We start from the raw sequence: 19712 nt of genomic DNA on the forward strand, positions 1-19712 counted from the left end.
CGCTTGAACCCAGGAGGCAGAGGTTGCAGTGAGCCGAGATTGCGCCACTGCACTCCAGCCTGGGTGACAGAGCAAGACTCCACCTCTAATAATAATAATAAGCCTCTGACGGACCGGGCACGGTGGCTCATGCCTGTAATCCCAGCACTTTGGGAGGCCGAGGTGGGCAGAGTACCTCAGTTCGGGAGTTCGAGACCAGCCTGGCCAACATGGTGAAACACTGAAAATACAAAAGTTAGCCTGGTGTGGTGACACACACCTGTAGTCCCAGCTTCTTGGGAGGCTGAGGCAGGAGAATTGTTTGAACCCAGGAGGCAGAGAGTGAGACGAAATCGCCCCACTGCACTCCAGCCTGGGCAACAGAGCAAGACTCTGTCTCAAAAAAAAGAAAGAAAATTGATGAAGGAGACCAGGTACAGTGGCTCACACCTGTAATCCCAGCACTTTGGGAGGCTGAGGCAGGAGGATTGATTGAGGCCAGGAGTGTGAGACCAGCCTGGGCAACATAGTGAGACCCCGTCTCTGCAAATAATTTAAAAGTTAGCTTTGTGAAGTGCACCTGTAGTCCCAGCTACTTGGGAAGCTGAGGTGGGAGGATCACTTGAGCCCAGGAGGTCGACATTGCAGTGAGGTGTGATTGCATCACTGCACTCCAGCCTGGGCAACAGAGCGAGAACCTGTATCTAAAAAAAAAAAAAAAAAACTGATGAAGGAATGAAAAGATACCCTAAAGCAAGTAATTTTCCTCTCCTGGCCCCAGCTTTCTTATATGTGAAATGGGGATGATTGTGCCAACCTCACCACGTTGTCACAAGGATGAATAAGGATGTTTTAAAAAGAAGAGGCAGGTCATTTGCAACAACATGGATGGAACTGGAATTATAAGTGAAAAAAGCCAGGCACAGAAAGACAAACTTTTTACATTCTCACTTACTTGTGGGAGCTAACAATTAAAACAATTGAACTCATGGAGATAGAGTAGAATGATGGTGACCAGAGGCTGGGAAGGGTAGTGGTGGGGGAAGTGGGTATGGCTAATGAGTACAAAAACATAGTTTTTATTTTTATTTTATTTTTATTTATTCGTTTTTTGAGATGGAGTCTCGCTCTATCGCCCAGGCTGGAGTGCGGTGGCGCGGTGTCAGCTCGCTGCAGCCTCTGCCTCCCAGGTTCCAGTGATTCTCCTGCCTCAGACTCCGCGGTAGCTGGGATTACAGGCACACGCCACCATGTCCAGCTAATTTTTGTGTTTTTAGTAGAGACAGGGTTTCACCAATGTTGGCCAGGCTGGTCTCGAACTCCTGACTTCAGGTGATCCGCCTGCCTCGGCTCTCAGAATGCTGGGATTACAGGCGTGAGCCACCGAGTCCAGCCAAAAATGTAGTTAAATAGAATGAATAAGATTTAACATTTGATAGCACAACAGGGTGACTACAGTCAACAGTAATTTATTGTACATTTAGAAATAAAAAAGTATAACTGGATTGTTTGTAATACAAATAAAATATAAATGTCTGAGGTAATGGATAGTCCCCACCCCCCACAAAATAAAACAGGTGAATTTTTATGGGTTTAAAAAAAAAAAAAGAGGCAGGACCAAGTGCACAGGAAGACCCCCCCTCAGCCCCCTCTCCATGGGGAGGAAGCTAAGAAACTCATTCTGAAAACCTTCTAAGAACCCTAGGAGGGAGGGATTATCAGTCTCATGTTACTGACTGAGGAGGAAACCGAGGCTCAAGGAGGCCAAGTAACTAGCTCAAGGTCACAAAAGAGTTAAGTGACTATGCTTTTTTCTTTTTTTATGAGACGGAGTGTTGCTCTGCCACCCAAGTTAGAGGGCTGGAGTGCAGTGGTGGGATCGTGGCTCGCTGCAACCTCTGCCTCCTGGGTTCAAGCAATTCTCATGCTTCAGCCTCCTAAGTGCTGGGATTACAGGCATGAGCCACCACACCCAGCTAATTTTTGTATTTTTAGTATAGACAGGGTTTCGCCATGTTGGCCATACTGGTCTCGAACTCCCGACCTCAAGTGAACTGCCTGCCTAGGCCTCCGAAAGTGCTGGGATTACAGGCATGAGCCACTGCACCCAGCAAAGTGGCTGTGCTTTTTGCTACAGTACAATGATACCCACTAAGCCCTACACCTGCTGAGATTCGGCCTAACATAAACAGTGTCTCTTCCATGAAGCCTTCCCTAATTGCTCCCAGGACATTCCCTGCCTAACAGTTCCCGTCGTAGGTTAGGTTACCAGGAGGCAGATTCTGAGATGGAGATGACTGTGCAGATGTTTATTAGAGGATATTCTTGAAATGGATACCTGTTTGGGGAAGAAAAGGAAGCAGGATTGGGCAAGGGGATAACTTGGCTATGAGGTCACAACAGTGTCCTCAATGAAGCCCACAGAGACTGATAAAGTTGGTTTTGACTTTCAGAGTTGTCCAGAGCTGGGGCAAGAGGGAAAGGCCTTTAAGGCCACCCAGGAGATGAACTTTGGATACGAGCTGCCCTGAAGGGAGGGCCTTTCCCAGAGAGTGGGGCAAGCTGAAGTCCATCATCCAGTGGCACTCCAGCAGCTGGGGAGAGGGTTGATAGGTTCCCCAGCCAGAAAGGGGGATCTTGGTGGCTCATCACAGTGGCCACTGTGTGCCCAACATAGTTGCTACACATTCATGTTCATCCCAGCCTCCAACATCCATTTTTCAGCCCCTGGGCCTGGTGGGGGCGGCATTGGCCAGCAACCCTGGGTTTGACGTCACATATTAATCCCATGCCCAGAATCATTTTAGCCTGAGGACATAAGGAGCCTCCAAGCTAAGCTCCCCCTGGAATTCCCCGCCCCTGCCTTTGCCCATGCAGCAGCTTCCTGACGCTGGCTTCTCAGTGTCTGAGCCCAGGAATGCTGCCAGAGTGGCCACATCGCAGCCAAGAAAAAGGGAGTGGGAATGAGAGCTTTTGTCATTCAATTCACAGCGCGGCAGGCTCTGGGTGAGCACATCCTGTCCACTATCTCATTCGTGGTCACCACCTCCCTGCAAGGTGGGATCTTTTATGAGCCCCATCGATAGATAGGGACACTGAGGCTCAAGGACAGGAAGTTGCACATCTGGTCTCTCAGGCCTTTCTTTTCTTTTCTTTTCTTTTTTTTTTTGAAACAGAGTCTCACTCTGTTGCCCAGGCTGGAGTGCAGTGGTGCAGTCTTGGCTCACTGCAATCTCTGCCTCCCGGGTTCAAGCAATTCTCCTGCCTTAGCCTCCGGAGTAACTGGGATTACAGGCATGCACCACCACGCTTGGCTAATTTTTGTATTTTTAGTATAGACAGGGTTTCACCATGTTGGCCAGGCTGGTCTCAAACTCCTGACCTCAGGTGATCCACTGTCCTTGGCCTCCAAAAATGCTAGGATTACAGGCGTGAGCCACCATGCCTGGCCATCAGAACTTTCTTTTCTGTAGAAAGCCTCGACTCCAAAATCCAGGAAGCATGACTGTGTCAGGATACTGTTTATATGAACCCTTCTGTCATTTGTCCTCCAGAGAGATACTAACACTCCCCATCCCACCAGGTGGGCTAAGGCTGGGACTGCTTTAACCCTTTCTCTCCTAGAGTCAACACTGGCATGGGCCTGGGTGCTGCTTCCTGCTGGGAGACCTGGGGATTTGGGTCTTGTGGATGAGCCGGACACCCCCCCAGCCCTCTTCTAGCTTGATGTCCCCCTGCTGCAGGGCCTGCTGGATAGCATCAGCGAGGGTGTCAAAGGCCAGGTCCACATTGCAGTTGTTTTTAGCCGAGGTCTCCATGAAGGCCATGCCCAGGGAGGCAGCTAGCTCCTCAGCCTCCTGGGCTGAGACACAGCGGGTGCTCTGCAGGTCACTCTTGTGGCCAACCAGCAGGAAGATGACCTTGTCTGGGCCCTGAGTGGCCATGACCTCCTGGTGCCAGTCTTGGATGTGTTCAAAGGACTTCCTGTTTGTCACATCAAAGACCAGCAGGACACCCACCACATTCCGGTAAAAGGACCTGGTGATGCACCTGGGGAGGCAGGGAGGTGGAGAGGTAAGCTGGGAGAGGCTGATGCCTTCATGACACCCCCAGAGGCAGGACCTCCTCCCCCTGGGATCCACAGAATGCCTCACACCCCAACAGGGCTCACTTCACACGGCCCCGTGGTTCTCTGCCTCAGTGTCTGTGTCTCTCCTAACAGTCTGGGTGCTGGCCGGGTGCGGTGGCTCACGCCTGTAATCCCAGCACTTTGGGAGGCCCAGGCGGGTGGATGTGGATAACGAAATCAGGAGATCCAGACCATCCTGACTAACACGGTGAAACCCCGTGTCTCTACTGAAAATACAAAAAAATTAGCTGGGCGTGGTGGCGGGCGCCTGTAGTCCCAGCTACTTGGGAGGCTGAGGCAGGAGAATGGCGTGAACCCAGGAGGCGGAGCTTGCAGTGAGCCGAGATCGCACCTGCACCCCAGCCTGGGCGACAGAGCGAGACTCCGTCTCAAAAAAAAAAAAAAAAGAAAAAAGTCTGGGTGCTCCAGTTAGGGAGCAAACGTGACTTGAATCCCTCATTCCTGGAGAAGGCCTGGTGCTGCCCTGACCTAGGTCTTCATTCCTCTGTTCTCTTCCTGGCAAACTCCTGCTGATCCTCTCTCCCTTCCACATCTCCTCCACACTTCCCGCTCTGTTCCGCTGAGCTCTCAGCACCCGGGGCCAGTATCACTCAGCATCTCTCCAGAGTCCAGAGCTCAAAGCCAGGGATGTTCCTGGTCTCTGGGACTCGACCCACCCCGCAGTGTTCGTGGGAAAAATGACTCCGAGCAGGGGAGGGTCTGGCCCCAGTGGACCGGGCGGGACCCAGGGCAGGGACCTCGCCCTCCGCCTGACCTCTGAGTTGGCCTCTCGGGAGTTGCCGTGGCCGAGCGCACGCTCACCGAGCCCCCCACCAGAAGTCCCTCCCGCGCCCCGGCTACCCGCACCTGAAGCGCTCGTGGCCCGCGGTGTCCCAGAGTTGCAGCTTGACCCGCGGCCCTGCCCGCAGCTGCAGCGCGCGGCGGTAGCACTCGGCGCCCACCGTGGGCTCGGGCTCGGGCTCCGGCTCCGGGGCGCCAGGCGCGCCTGCCACGTAGCTCCGCAGCAGCGACGTCTTGCCCACCGCCGCGTCCCCCAGCAGCGCGACCCGAAATTGGTAGCGGCAGCCCTCGGCCTCCATGGCCGCGTCCGCCACCCCGCCGCCCCGCGGCCGTTTTGTCCGCGCCCCGACCCCGCCCCTGCCCGGGGCCCCGCCGGCGCCGCCCCCTGCTCCCCGCGCCCAGCCACCGTCCCCGGCGGGGCACCGAGGGCGTCGGACCGAGTGGAAACTCCTGGCCAAGTTTCTCTCTCTCGAAGCCTCAATTCTCTCCTCTGTAAAAGGGGGCTAATGATGACCCCTACTTCACAGGATAAAGGGACTAAACTAGATGAAGTGAGGAGGGGCATGGGGAGGAGACTAACAGCGCTGAAGCATCCACCTCACTCATTCCTTAATCTCCAGCCCCACCCCCTTACCCGCTCCACACCGCCCCCCCGCCCCCGCCCCGCCTCCGCTGTGGGTTCCCTAGTTGGCGCCCAACCCTCTGCTGGACCCGGGAAGGCCACTCTGGAAGTGATTGCTTAGTAGATGCTCCCTCTCCACCCAGAAGCCCTTTCCTGGAGCCCTCATTAGCCCTGGCCTGGGGCCTCTAGTTCAGTGTTCAGGTTCAACGTTCAACAGCCCCCACGGCTTCCTCTAATGCCTGTCTGAGTTGGACACCAGGGCGCCAGAAGGAACTTGGGCACAGTCTGGTTGAGGAGGCAGGACAGACGCAGACAACTGCAATTCTAAAGGGAGTGCAGTTGGCCTGTGGATTTGACAACTAACATGTATGAGGCCAACGGTCAGTTCATGTTTTGTGGACAGCAACCCTTTGATAGGGCCATGGGAGTGCCCCTCTTAGAGCTGAGGAGACTGAGGCTCAGAGGCACGGCTTGTCTCAGGTCACACAGCAGAGTTGGGACTCACATCCAGGTTTGTCTCATCCTTCATCACCCCTTTGATGCCACAAAAGGGGACAAAGCAGGTCCCACGAGCACTAAGACACTGGTTGAGTTTTGCTTGGGTGAGGGGCTAGGGTGAGGCAGCACATGAGCCTCCAAGGTTTACTCCACCCTTTCCAGGCTGGCCTTCTGGAAACCCAGGGCACTGAGGCTGGAGTTCCAGTTGCTCCAGCCAACTCTAGTCTCTCTAGTCTCGTTTTTATTTATTTATTTATTTATTTTTGAGATGGAGTCTCACTCTGTCGCCCAGGCTAGAGTGCAGTGGCACAATCTCGGCTCACTGCAACCTCCACCTCCTGGGTCCAAGCCATCCTCCCAACTCAGCCTCCCAAGTAGCTGGGATTATAGGCACCTACCACCACGCCCAGCTAATTTTTGTGTTTTTAGTAGAGACGGGGTTTCACCATGTTAGCCAAGGTGGTCTCGAACTCCTGACCTCAAGTGATCCGCCTGCCTCCATCTCCCAAAGTGCTGGGATGCTGGGATTACAGGTGTGAACCTGTACTACGCCCGGCCCACGTGCACTTCTGACCATCTCTGATGTCAGTCTCTCTCCCAGGCTGCAGGCTCCTTGAGGGCAGGGGCTGATGATTGTATCCTCAGGGCCTAACTCAGCGCTTGGCATAAAGTAGAAACTCAAGGCGCAGTGGCTCACACCTGTGATCCCAGCACATTTGGAGGCTGAGGGTGGATCACTTCAGGTCAGGAGTTCGAGACCAGCCTGGCCAACATGGTGAAACCCCGTTTTTACTAAAAATACAAAAATTAGTCGGGCATGGTGGCACGTGCTTATAATCCCAGCTACTTGGGAGGCTGAGGCAGGAGAATCACTTGAACCCGGGAGGTGGAGGTTGCAGTGAGCCAAGATCACGCCACCGCACTCCAGCCTGGGTGACAGAGCGAGACTCCGTCTCAAAAAAAAATAAAGTAGAAGCTCAGTAAATATTTATAGCTAGATGAATTAATGAAAGTGGGTAAGTGCTGTTCATTCACCCATCCATTCATTCCGTCAAACACCATGATAGAGCTGGACTTGGGAAGCCAAAGGGTCAGAGAAGCCCATCCCAGCTGATGTTGAAGCTGAGTCTCCAAGGATAAGTGGGATCTGGGAAGGTCGAGGAGAAAGGAGAATCCAGAGAGGCATGAAGCAGCTGGAAATGCAGTCTGACCCCAGCCCTCCCTGAGGCCTTTCCAGTCAGCCCACGTGGGCAATGCACTGTCAGCATCTGGCTTCTTGAACTTCCTCCCTTTCCCAGATGCTCCTGCTGTGGGCTGGGATCATGTGTCTGCCTCTGACTGCAGTTAAATCCAGATGTCAGCTGACTTCTGCCATGACTTCTGCCACAGATTCACTGTGTAACCTAGGGTAAGTTATTTCCCTTCCCTGATCCCTGCTTCCTCTTCTGCTAAGTCAGGCAAATCATGGTACCTAATCTCACAGGGTAGTTCTGGAGGAGCCGCGTGACACAGCAGTTAAGGTTATCTTTACTTGCATTAGAACATATCTGGGTTGGGTTGGGCGCGGTGGCTCACGCCTGTAATCCCAGCACTTTGGGAGGCTGAGGTAGGCAGATCAGGAGGTCACGACCATCCTGGCCAACATGGTGAAACCCCGTCTCTACTAAAAATATAAAAATTAACTGGGCGATGACACGCGCCTGTAGTCCCAGCTACTTGGGAGGCTGAGGCAGGAGAATCACTTGAACCTGGGAGGCAGAGGTTGCATTGAGCCTAGATTGCACCATTGCACTTCGGATACTCCATCACACACACACAAAAAACAGACCTGGGTTGTAGTTCCTACGGCCACTTACTGGGAAGAGAGAGACCCTGTATAGAGAGAAAACTGTGTCGAGGTGTTGGACTCAGTCTATTCTAGTAGGCCCAACCTCCGAGACCACCCTTAAACATCAGTAGACTGGGAGCTGTACGTGGATGGAAGCACCTTCGCCAACCCCTGCAAAGTGACTCTGAAGAAGACGGCAAGCCCTGTTCCAGTCACACCCGGAAGCTGACTGGTCCACGCGCGGCCGAAGCATGAGGAAACTCGTCGCGGGACTCATTTTCCTTAAAATTTGGACTTGTACAGTAAGAACTTCAACTGACCTTCTTCAGACTGAGGGCTGTTCCCAGTATATACATCAGGTCACTGAGGTAGGACAAAAGAGTGCTACAGTCCTATTATTTTATAGTTATTATGAATGCCTAGGAACTCCAAAAGGAACCTGTTCGTATAATAACACTCAGTACAAAGTATGTAATCCAGGAAGTGACCAGTCCGACGTGTGCTATGACCCCTCTGAACCTCCCATGATCACAGTCTTTGAAGTAAGACTAAGGACTGGTCCTTTTCTAGGTGACACAAGTGAAGTAATAGCTAGGACAGAAGAAAGAGGGGTCCCCAAAAACGTAACCTTAAAATTTGACGCCTGTGCCGCTATTAATAGTAAACAGCATGGGATAGGATGCGGTTCTCTAGATTGGGAAAAAAGTTACACAGCAGAAAATAAGTACATTTGTCAAAAATCATATTTATGTGAGATGTGTCAATACTGGTCTTGTGTCATTTGGGCTAGTTGGAAAGAAGATTTAAAAAGATCCTGTTTGGCTCCAAAAAGGAAAAGTCAGCCCCTCCTGCATGAGTGGGAGCTGCAACCCTTTAGAATTGATAATCACAAACCCCTCAGACCCAAAGTAGAATAAAGGAAAATATGTAACATTAGGCATTGATGGAAAAGGACTAGATCCTAGTGTAAGCATCCTAATAAAAGGAGAGGTTCAAAGACGCTCTCCAGAACCAGTATTTCAGACTTTCTATGATAAACTAAATGTGCCAGTATCTGAGATTCCAGGAAAAACTAAAAATTTGTTTTTGAAATTAGCCGAGCATGTAGCCCAGTCTCTAAATGTCACTTCATGTTATGTTTGTAGCAGAACCGTAACAGGAGATCAATGGCCATGGGAAGCCCGAGAATTAGTTCCCACAGGCCCAGTTCCTGATGAATTCCCAGCCCAAAAGAACCACCCTGACAATTTTTGGGTTCTGAAAGTCTCAATTATTGGACAGTATTGCATAGCTAGAGAAGGAAAAGGATTCACTCATCCTGTAAGACGGCTTAGTTGTCTTAGGCAAAAGCTGTATAATGGTACCACAAAAACAGTTACATGGTGGAATTCCAATTACACAGAAAGAAATCCATTCAGTAAATTTCCAAAGTTGCAGACTGTTTGGGCCCACCCAGAATTCCACCGGGACTGGATGGCCCCCACCAGGTTATACTGGATATGTGGACACAGAGCTTATGCTAAGCTGCCTGATCAGTGGACAGGTAGCTGTGTAATTAGCACCATTAAGCCATCTTTCTTCTTACTGCCCATAAAAACTTCTAGGCTTCCCAGTCTATGCTTCCCGCGAAAAACGAAGCATAGCCATAGGTGATTAGAAAAATAATGAATGGCCCCCTGAAAGAATCGTACAATACTATAGACCCGCCACTTAGGCACAAAATGGCTCATGAGGATATCGAACCCCCATCTGCATGCTCAACCGAATCACACGGTTGCAAGCTGTTTTAGAAATTATTACTAATAAAACCAGTCAAGCCTTGACTGTTCTTGCCTGGCAAGAGACTCTGATGAGAAATGCGATCTATCAAAATAGACTAGCTCTTGACTACTTGCTAGCAGCTGAAGGAGGAATTTGTAGAAAATTTAACCTTATTGGCTGGGCGCGGTGGCTCACGCCTGTAATCCCAGCACTTTGGGAGGCCGAGGTGGGCAGATCAGGAGGTCAGGAGATCAAGACCATCCTGGCTAACACAGTGAAACCCCGTCTCTTAAAAAAAAAAAAAGAAAAGAAAATTTAACTTTACTAATTGTTGTCTACACATAGATGATCAGGGGCAAGTAGTTGAGGACATAGTTAAAGACATAACAAAACTGGCACATGTACCCGTGCAAGTGTAGCACGGATTCAACCCTGAAGCCATGTTTAGAAGGTGGCTCCCAGCACTAGGAAGATTTAAAACTCTTATAATAGGAGTTATAATAGTAATAAAAACCTGCTTACTGCTCCCTTGTTTGCTACCTGTACTTCTTTAAATGATAAAAAGCTTCATCGCTACCTTAGTTCACCAAAATGCTCCAGCACAAGTGTACTATATGAATCACTATCTATCTATCGCACAAAAAGACATAAGTAGCAAAAATAAGAGTGAGTACTCCCACTAATAAAAAGTGAGAGTCTCAAAGGGGGAAAATGAGGGAAGAGAGAGACCCTCTCATATTGTTTTATATTGTTTTATACTCAGTACCTGTTTTTTTTAAAAAAAAAAAAAAAAAAAGGAAATGAAACAAAGACAGGCAGCCCAGCGCCAGGCCCAAAACCGGACCTGGGCCTGCCTGGCCTAAACCTAGTAGTTAAAAATCAACTCATGACTTAGAAACCGATGTTATTCATAGATTCCAGACATTGTATAGAAGAACATTGTGAAACTGCCTACCCTGTTCTGTTTCTCTCTGATGACCGGTGCATGCAGCCCTTGTCAAGTACCCCTTGCTTGCTCAAATCAATCACGACCCTTTCATGTGAAATCTTCAGTGTTGTGAGCCCTTAAAAAGGACAGAAATTGTGCATTTGGGGAGCTCGGATTTTAAGGCAGTAGTTTGCCGATGCTCCCAGCTGAATAAAGCCCTTCCTTCTACAACTCGGTGTCTGAGAGGTTTTTTCTGCGGCTCGTCCTGCTACAGTGTGACCTCAGCCAAGTTTTATTCATTCATTCATTCACTTGGTGATTTTTTTTTTTTTTTTGAGATAGAGTCTCACTCTATTGCCCAGGCTGGAGTGCAGTGGCACAATCTCGGCTCACTGCAACCTCCGCCCAGGTTGAAGCGATTCTCCTGCCTCAGTGTCCCGTGTAGCTGGGAGGCGCGTGCCACCATGCCTGGCTAATTTTTTTTAATTAATTTTTTTATTTTATTTTATTTTTCCGAGATGGAGTCTCCCTCTGTTACCCAGGCTGGAATGCGGTGGCACAATCTTGGCTCACTGCAAGCTCCGCCTCCCAGGTTCACACCATTCTCCTGCCTCAGCCTCCCGAGTAGCTGGGACTACAGGCGCCAGCCACCACGCCTGTCTAATTTTTTGCATTTTTAGTAGAGACGGGGTTTCACCGTGTTAGCCAGGATGGTCTCAATCTCCTGACCTCGTGAATGTCACATGCGTCTGTGTGAAGAGACCACCAAACAGACTTTGTGTGAGCAACAAGGCTGTTTATTTCACCTGGGTGCAGGCGGGCTGAGTCCGAAAAGAGAGTCAGCAAAGGGTGGTGGGATTATCATTAGTTCTTACAGGTTTTGGGATAGGTGGTGGAGTTTGGAGCAATGTTTTCTGGGCAGGGGGTGGATCTCACAAAGTACATTCTCGAGGGTGGGGAGAATTACAAAGAACCTTCTTAAGCGTAGGGGAGATTACAAAGTACATTGATCAGTTAGGGTGGGCAGAAACAAATCACAATGGTGGAATGTCATCAGTTAAGGCTATTTTCACTTCTTTTGTGGATCTTCAGTTGCTTCAGGCCATCTGGATGTATATGTGCAGGTCACAGTGGATATGATGGCTTAGCTTGGGCTCGGAGGCCTGATGGTGATCCGCCCGCCTTGGCCTCCCAAAGTGCTGGGATTACAGGCCTGAGCCACTGCGCCCAGCCTGTTTTTTTTTGTTGTTGTTTGTTTGTTTTTTAGCAGAGACGGGGTTTCACTGTGTTAGCCAGGATAGTCTCGCTCTCCTGACCTCGTGTTCTGCCCGCCTCAGCCTCCCAAAGTGCTGGGATTACAGGCGTGAGCCACCGCGCCCGGCCCACTTGGTGATTATTTCAAGAATGCTGGCCATCTTTTATGTACCAGGCATTTATACAGCAGTAGGAGGGAAAAAAGACAAAATTCCAGCTCTCTTGGGATGCTCACATTCTAATAGGGAAAACAGAAAACAAAATACATATATAATACCATGTCAGGAAGCACTAAGTGCTGTAAATAACAATCAAGCAGGCAGTGACTTGAAGGTTGGAGGATGGAGGGGTGCTGTATCAAAACAGGATGGCCTGAGGAGGTGACATGTGGACAGAAACCCAGGGGAAGTGAGGCTTAAGAAGTGTGATTGTCTGTGATATTCAGGTGGGGCGAGTTCCAGGCAAGAGCAAATGCCCTGGGGTGCTTCAAGAAGAGCAAAGAGTCCAGGAAGATGGAGCTGACTGAGTGAGGGAGCAAGTGGTGGGTGATGAGGGCAGGAAGGAAGAGGAGCCTGATCACGTATGACCTTGGAGACCATTATGGAGATTGCCGTTTTTATTCTAAGTGTGTTGGGAAGTCATGGGAGATTTCTGAGCAAGTGAATAACATGATATAAATATTTTTTAGGCCTGGCTCATGCCTGTAATCCCAGCACTTTGGGAGGCCAAGGCAGGTGGGTCACCTGAGGTCGGGAGTTCAAGACCAGCCTGACCAACATGGAGAAACCCCCGTCTCTACTAAAAATACAAAAAATTAGCCAGGCCTGGGGGCAGGTGCCTGTAATCCCAGCTACTCAGGAGGCTGAGGCAGGAGAATCACTTGAACCTGGGAGGCACAGGTTGCAGTGAGCCGAGATCGTGCCATTGTACTCCAGCCTGGGCAACAAGAGGGAAACTCCGTCTCAAAAAAAAAAAAAAAAAAAAAAAAGTTTAAAAAAATACATGTTATTTACTTACTTTATTTTATTATTATTTTTGAGACGGAATATTGATCTGTTGCCCAGACTGGAATGCAGTGGCACGATCTCGGTTCACTGCAACCTCTGCCTCAGCCTCCCGAGTAGCTGGGATTATAGGCGCCCGCCACCACGTCTGGTTAATTTTTTGTATTTTTAGTAGAGACGGGGTTTCACCATCTTGGCCAGGCTGGTCTTGAACTCCTGATCTCCTGACCCACCCGCCTTGGCCTCCCAAAGTGCTGGGATTACAGGCATGAGTTACTGTGCCTGGCCTTATTTATTTTTAGAGGCAGGGTCTCACTTCGTTGCCCAGGCTGACCTCCAACTCCTGGACTGAAGTGATCCTCCTGTTTCAGCTTCCCAAGTAGCTGGACTACAGGTGATCCACTGCATCTGCCTTAATATACTATGTATCTCTCTCTCTCTCTATATATATATATACACACATAGATATAGATAGATAGATATAGATATATTTTTTGAGAGGGAGTCTCGCTGTATCACCCAGGCTGGAGTGCAGTGGTATGATCTTGGCTCACTGCAACCTCTGCCTCCCAGGTTCAAGCGATTCTTATGCCTTAGCCTCCCAAGTAGCTGGGACTGTAGATGAGTGTCACCATGCCTGGGTAATTTTTTTTTTTTTTTTGTATTTTTAGTAGAGATGGGGTTTTGTCATGTTGGCCAGGCTGGTCTCTAGTTCCTGATGTCAGGTAATCCACCTGCCTTGGCCTCCCGAATTGGTGGGAGCTACTGCGCCTGGGAGATATACATTTTTTCTTAATGGTTTTTTGACAGCTTTATTGAGGCATAATTGACACACAATAAACTGCACAAGCCTGGGCGAAAAAGTGAGACTTCATCTCCAAAAAAAAAAAAGTTTAATAATTTTACTTTTTTTCTTTTTTTTTTGGAGACGGAGTCTCGCTCTTGTCGCCCAGGCTGGAGTGTAATGGCTCTATCTTGGCTCACTTCAACCTCCGCTTCCCGGGTTCAAACGATTCTCCTGCCTCAGCCTCCCAAGTAGCTGGGATTACAGGCGCCTGCCACCACGCCCAGCTAATTTTTGTATTTTTAGTAGAAACGGGTTTTCACCATGTTGGCTAGGCTGGACTTGAAATCCTGGCCTCAGGTTATCTGCCCCCTCGGACTCCCAAAGTGCTGGAATTACAGGTGTGAGCCACCGCGCCCAGCCTAATTATTAAGCTTTTAAAGCGTAAACAAACGGCGGGGCGCGGTGGCTCGTGCCTGTAATCCCAGCACTTTGGGAGGCCGAGGCGGGTGGATCACGAGGTCAGGAAATCGAGACCATCCTGCCTAACATGGGGAAACCCTGTCTCTACTAAAAATACAAAAAATTAGCCGGGCGTGGTGGCGGGCGCCTGTAATCCCAGCTACTTGGGAGGCTGAGGCAGGAGAATGGCGTGAACCCGGGAGGCGGAGCTTGCAGTGAGCGGAGATGGCGCCACTGCACTCCAGCCTGGGCGACAGAGCGAGACTCCGTCTCAAAAAAAAAAAAAAGCATAAACTACAAAAAAAAAAATTGACTCTTAGACTTCACAAAAATTAAAAACTTTTAGCAAGGCTGGCTGGCGTGTGGAGACCAGACTGTCGGGAGCAACAGCAGGATCTGGGAGATAAGAGACTATTGCTATCATCTGGGTCAACGATTAGGGTAACACCAGTGGAAGGGGTAAGAAACAGATTATTGATACATTTTAAAGGTAGAGCACACAGGAGTTGCTGATGGCTTGGACATGTGATGTTAGAGAAAGAGAGGAGTCCAGGACCACAGGCATGCGCCCCCACGACCTGCTAAAGTAGCACTTACTTTTTATTTTATTTTATTTTTTTGAGACAGAGTCTCGTTCTGTTGCCCAGGCTAGAGTGCAGTGACGCGATCTCGGCTCTCTGCAAGCTCCGCCTCCCGGGTTCACGCCATTCTCCTGCCTCAGCCTCCCGGGTAGCTGGGACTACAGGCGCCCGCGACCACGCCCGGCTAATTTTTTTTTGTATTTTTTTTTAGTAGAGACCGGGTTTCGCCGTGTTAGCCAGGATGGTCTCGATCTCCTGACCTCGTGATCCACCCGCCTTGGCCTCCCAAAGTGCTGGGATTACAGGCGTGAGTAACCGCGCCCGGCAGTAGTACCTACTTTTTAAAGTGTAAGCAAGGAAAGTTGGCCCGCACCTGTAGTCCCATCTACCTGGGAGGCTGAGGTGGGAGAATTGCTTGAGCCCAGTTGGTCGAGGCTGCAACGAGCCTGATCACGCCACTGCACTCCAGCCTGGGCAACAGAACAAGACCCTGTCTCAAACAAAAAAGTGTATGTAAGAATAAAAATTAATAGATTAGGCACAGGATGGGTGTTTAATTCTCGGCAATCACCACTAAGTTTTCATACGGAGGCTTATTCATTCCATGGGCAAAACATTGCGCTATGTGTGGTGCCTGGGGTGGGCTCCAAATTCCAGTCCTCTCTTCGCTTGCGATAGCTGTGTGATCCATTCCTAAGTTTCCTTATTTGTCCACAGAGCGTACACAGGGTTTTTATGAAAACTAGATCAGATAATCAGACACAGTTAAAATAGCACGCGCTCAGTAAAATTACGTATTAGTGGAAGAGACAAGCCTTGAATAAAGCAATCGCCTTTCGGGGAGTATGACCCCCTCCCCGAAACCCACTCAGGCGCTGCTCGCTCGCACGCCCACTGAGCTCGGAGCGGAGCGCGAGCCCTTTCCCAGCACACAGGGTTCATTTCCAGACTTTGAAAGACATCCCAGAGACAACTCCAGAGGCCAAGGCGGGTCGGCTTCCTGCGTGGACCCAGCGCCGGGCACTGAAAGGTGAAGGCGCTTCTTCCCGCTCGGAGGAAAGCCTCTGGCGGTTCTCGCTTCGCGGGCTCGGGATGGACACGCGCGTAGGGCTGGGGAGGTGACGCGCGGACAACCCCGGGGCGAGCAAACTACAACTCCCAGGCAGCTGTGCGCCACGCGGGCGGCCTACTGTCGGGTGTGGCCGCGAGGGGCGGCCTATATAAGCTCTTGCTCGCGGCTTCAGCGCCCTTTCTCCCCGCCGCATGCCCGGTGTCGTCTTACTAGTTGCAAGCGTCTGCCTGCCTTACTGTGCGCCGTTCCCCGCTAGTCGCTGCTGCTAGCGCGCACTCGCCGGGTTTTTCCTCCCACGGCCTCGAGATGGTGGTGAATGTGGCACGGAGGAGCCGGGCCTTCCCACCCGGTGGGCCCGAGCTCCGAAAGGCCCCCTCGGCAGTGAGAGGGACGGGAGCCCGCGGGGGCCGCGCCCTTCTCTCGCTGCGGACTGCGCAACGCTGCGCTCTGGGCTGACAGGTGAGTATTGCAGGCAGGCGGCCGGGTTTACGGAAGGGGTGGGGGTTTGGGAACCGGTCTCCTGGGGGATGCGGGGATGAATCCCTGAGCCTGAAGTGTCTTAATTCAGGGGGAGGCCGCATGCTGGTGTCAGGATGGCCTCCAGTTGAATCTGTGACATTTACCAGCTAGGTGATTTTGGGACTGGTGACTACGCGCGAGACCTCTGGAGGTCGCCCTGGTAGACACGGTTTTCAGAAGGACGGGTTTTAGGCATTCAGACCCTTGCGTGCATCCCAGCTTGTTGCTTTCAGCCTCGCTAAGTGACTAAGCGACCTTCAGGAGGTAACTTAATCGGTCTAAACCTCTTACCTGTGATAGGCGGATAAAACGGTCCCATCAAGACTGAGAAAAAGCACACCAGATATTGGCACAGCGTGGGCAGTGGGGCCTACAGGATGACTGATTTAGTCTGCAGAGATTCCGGCGTACTTAAGCAGGTAGTAATGGACAGGTGAGGCTTTAGGCGGCCGCCCTGGGATCTGAATTGCCCCTTGGCCCTTATCGAAGCTGCAGCTGCTTCCGCATAGCTGCTGTGGTCAAAAAGGAGCCCAGAGTGACAGTTTTCCTTGACGGTCGCCGTTCTGTTTGTTGTAACTGATCTGCAACATTTTGGGAAAATACAGTTCCATTGTACCTGCCATCTTTCAGCTGTAGCCAGAGACCTTTATGAAAATGGGCTTGTTTCCACAGAACAGCAGAACGGTTGGAGGTTTGCATGTACAGTTAACCAGCATAAGACTCGTACTGGGAAAATCCACCTGGGATGTGACACAACTTAACTGATAGCTTAAGGCATCAGTATTGGGACCAAAGGCTGGTCAGATTTGTATCATTCTGAGGACCAAATGATGGGAACAATAAAATTGTTCATGACAGTTGTTCTCATTTTGCTGTCCAGATGAAGACTCTTAAGATGACAGAAGGTGATTTTTCTGGTGATCGAGGACTTCCGGGGTCATGACAGTGATGTGAAATGCAGGGGACCTGGTAGGTTTCTTTTGGAGACTGACTGGGGGCTGCCTGGTGGGACAGAACAGCATGTTTCCAAGGGCTGTGGCTGGTCATAGCCATGGGATCTCCAACTGCATGCAAGAGCAACCTGGAAAGACTTTGACAGCGCAGGTCAGTACAATACCTGCAAGCTGCCACTCAGCTTTCCTATAATGTTTCAGGACCAGGGCTGGAAGCCTTCCATGTGTGAACTTCAATGTAGATGGGTTTTTTTGTTTTTTGTTTTTTTTGAGACAGAGTCTTGCTCTGTCACCCAGGCTGCTGGAGTGCAGTGGCATGATCTCGGCTTACGGCAACCTCTGCCTCCCGGGTTCAAGCGGCTCTCCTGCCTCATCCTCCCGAGTAGCTGGGATTACAGGTGCCCACCATCACACCCAGCTAATTTTCTTGTATTTTTAGTAGAGATGGTTTTCACCATGTTGGCTGGATGGGTCTCGAACTTCTGACCTCAGGTGATCCGCCCGACTCGGCCTCCCCTTCCAAAGTGCTGGGATTACAGGCATGAGCCACCGCTCCTGGCCAGTTTAGTTTTCACACTAAGCTTTTTGTTCTGCAGGTTGCCCCCAAGTTTCCTGGCAGTGTGTGATACTGAGGAGGTGAGCTTGTTTCTGGAGCTGTGCTTTAAGGTAAAGTTGATCAGCGTAATCCTCCTGATCCCTTTCCCATCGGATCTGAACACTGGTCTTGGTGGTCGTAAAAGGAGGAAAAGTAATAGTGAAGCTGGCCTAAATGTTGTCATCTGGTATATGGCATGTGGGCTAGTTTCAGACAGGTTCAGAGATGGTTGGATCTCTGAAATTGTAAAACGAAATATAATCTTAGGCTAAGGGAAGGATGTGTGTGAGGCTCTGGAGGTTGGTATAGTAATAGCTGACCTATTACTGCATTTGGGAGGGATCTGTCATAGCTTCCTTGCCTCTTAATTAAGGGTGGTGTTTTTTTCTTTTAGATTCATGTTACATGTAAAGCTGTCCTCATTTGTGACTATGGACCTATGGAGTTGGGTAAGTTAGTGACTACCCAAAGCTTTGTCACAACTTGGTGTGTAGCTGCAGGTAGTGCTCAACTATCTGGGATCCTGTCCTAAGTAGTCAACCTAATAGAACTATAAGGTTATTTAGGTCTGTGTCAAAGTTACAGCTTTTTTTTTTTTTTTTTTTTTTTTTTTTGAGACAGGGTCTTTCTGTCACCCAGGCTGGAGTGCAGTGGCGCAATCTTGGCTAATTGCCTCCCAGGTTCAAGTGATTCTCCTGCCTCAGTCTCCTGAGTAGCTGGGACTATAAGCACGCACCACTATGTCTGGCTAATTTTTGTATTTTTAGTAGAGACAGGGTTTCACCACGTTGCCCAGGGCAGTCTTGAACTCCTGACCCCAAGTGATCTGCCTGCCTTGGCCTACCAAAGTGCTGGGATTACAGGCGTGAACCACTGTGCCGGGCCAGAAAGTCTTAGCATCTTAGTAACATTTACATTTGGCCTCCCTCGTGTGCCGTTAGCTGTTCATTACCAGAGGGCAAAGATGGTTAGAGCATGATTTGCCCACCCTAAAATGCATTGAAGGCATCAGAGGGCACCGTGGGCCACAAGGCCTGGTAGCCACAAATGTTCAGTGGTGGCTGGAGCTCATGATGCATTCTTTGGTAGGACGTCTCTCAGCATCAGGGAGAGTTGAGAGTGGGGTAGAAACAAGGGGTTCCATGTAGCACACACTGTATTTAGAATGACTGGTCCAGGATGAAACCTAATTTGAGTGGACATCCATGGATGAGAAAATGCGGATATGGGACTGAGACCAGCTCCTAGGAAAATGTCTGGGTGGGGGAAATCTGGGAATTACTAACACAATGGCTTTTACACTTCCTTTGCAGGACAATCTCTATGGGAAGCAGAAGGCAAGGACCCCGGTCATTTTAGGTAGAAACAACAGCATGCTAATGCAAAAAATTATGCAGTGTGCTACTGAACTTCAGCGGTGATCAATAAATAAAAGAAGAATAAAGACTAATAAAAGTATATTTGTGTTTGTATTTTTTTGTAGAGACCAATCTGGTCTCTTCCCGAGCTCAAGCAATCCATCTCCCAAAGTGAGCCACCATGCCCAGCCCTTAAAGAGATCTTTGGAGATTTTTTATGATGTAGGATGAATGCTTTGCCTCAAGCAGTAAGCCCCAACACATGACAAGGTTGGACAGTTTCCCCATTTACTTGGGAAACACGGAAGTGAGCAGTATAAAGTTCACACGGAGGTCTGCTTTGGCTTTGAGCTATCTTCCTTAATCCTTTCTGAGCTGCCTTCTCCCGTATCAAAATATTGATCCTAAAGTGATCCAGGCCTTGTATATGCAGATGCTGCAACTCATGAAAATAGATGAAACCCATTATTAGAGCAAGTACTAATTCTTAGGCCAACTGGCCTGTTCCATCACACCCCACCACATTCTACCTTCTGGGGCGTGCTCCTACCACACCTGCTAGAGTGCCTTTTCTACCTAGCTGC

At 50.0% G+C, this 19712-nt stretch overlaps 1 protein-coding gene, 1 long non-coding RNA gene and 4 other non-coding genes across 8 annotated transcripts; 5 read left to right on the forward strand and 1 right to left on the reverse strand.

Moving 5' to 3' along the window:
* Positions 1–1047: 1047 nt before the first annotated feature.
* Positions 1048–5455, reverse strand: RAB42 (RAB42, member RAS oncogene family). Of its 2 annotated transcripts, none has more exons than XM_055389550.2 (2): positions 4976–5455; positions 1048–1340 (listed from the first exon to the last, which is right to left on the reverse strand). In XM_055389550.2, the coding sequence occupies exons 1-2, from the start codon at positions 5206–5208 to the stop codon at positions 1253–1255; spliced, it is 321 nt and encodes a 106-aa protein (XP_055245525.1). In that variant the 5' UTR covers positions 5209–5455; the 3' UTR covers positions 1048–1252. The 2 variants fall into 2 exon arrangements, with proteins under 2 accessions (XP_055245525.1, XP_018869348.2); XM_019013803.4 differs by lacking the exon at positions 1048–1340 and adding an exon at positions 3488–4029.
* A 2668-nt stretch (positions 5456–8123) lies between these two features.
* On the forward strand, positions 8124–19228 carry LOC101127044 (uncharacterized). Of its 2 annotated transcripts, XR_010131913.1 has the most exons (7): positions 8124–8225; positions 14843–16162; positions 16523–16655; positions 17103–17191; positions 17772–17811; positions 18165–18219; positions 19084–19228. It is a non-coding gene; the product is annotated as an uncharacterized lncRNA (long non-coding RNA). The 2 variants fall into 2 exon arrangements; XR_008680431.2 differs by lacking the exons at positions 18165–18219; positions 19084–19228 and having other exon boundaries at positions 17772–18151.
* LOC115932321 (small nucleolar RNA SNORA16B/SNORA16A family) lies at positions 16695–16829 on the forward strand. Its single transcript, XR_004068609.1, has one exon. It is a non-coding gene; the product is annotated as a small nucleolar RNA SNORA16B/SNORA16A family (small nucleolar RNA).
* LOC115932349 (small nucleolar RNA SNORA44) lies at positions 17239–17370 on the forward strand. The gene has a single exon (XR_004068638.1). It is a non-coding gene; the product is annotated as a small nucleolar RNA SNORA44 (small nucleolar RNA).
* Positions 17860–17989, forward strand: LOC115932357 (small nucleolar RNA SNORA61). Its single transcript, XR_004068645.2, has one exon. It is a non-coding gene; the product is annotated as a small nucleolar RNA SNORA61 (small nucleolar RNA).
* Positions 18939–19013, forward strand: LOC115932391 (small nucleolar RNA SNORD99). The gene has a single exon (XR_004068679.1). It is a non-coding gene; the product is annotated as a small nucleolar RNA SNORD99 (small nucleolar RNA).
* Positions 19229–19712: the final 484 nt, after the last annotated feature.

This window comes from Gorilla gorilla, chromosome 1 (genome assembly GCF_029281585.2).
Source record: "Gorilla gorilla gorilla isolate KB3781 chromosome 1, NHGRI_mGorGor1-v2.1_pri, whole genome shotgun sequence".
Classification (NCBI taxonomy): domain Eukaryota; kingdom Metazoa; phylum Chordata; class Mammalia; order Primates; family Hominidae; genus Gorilla; species Gorilla gorilla.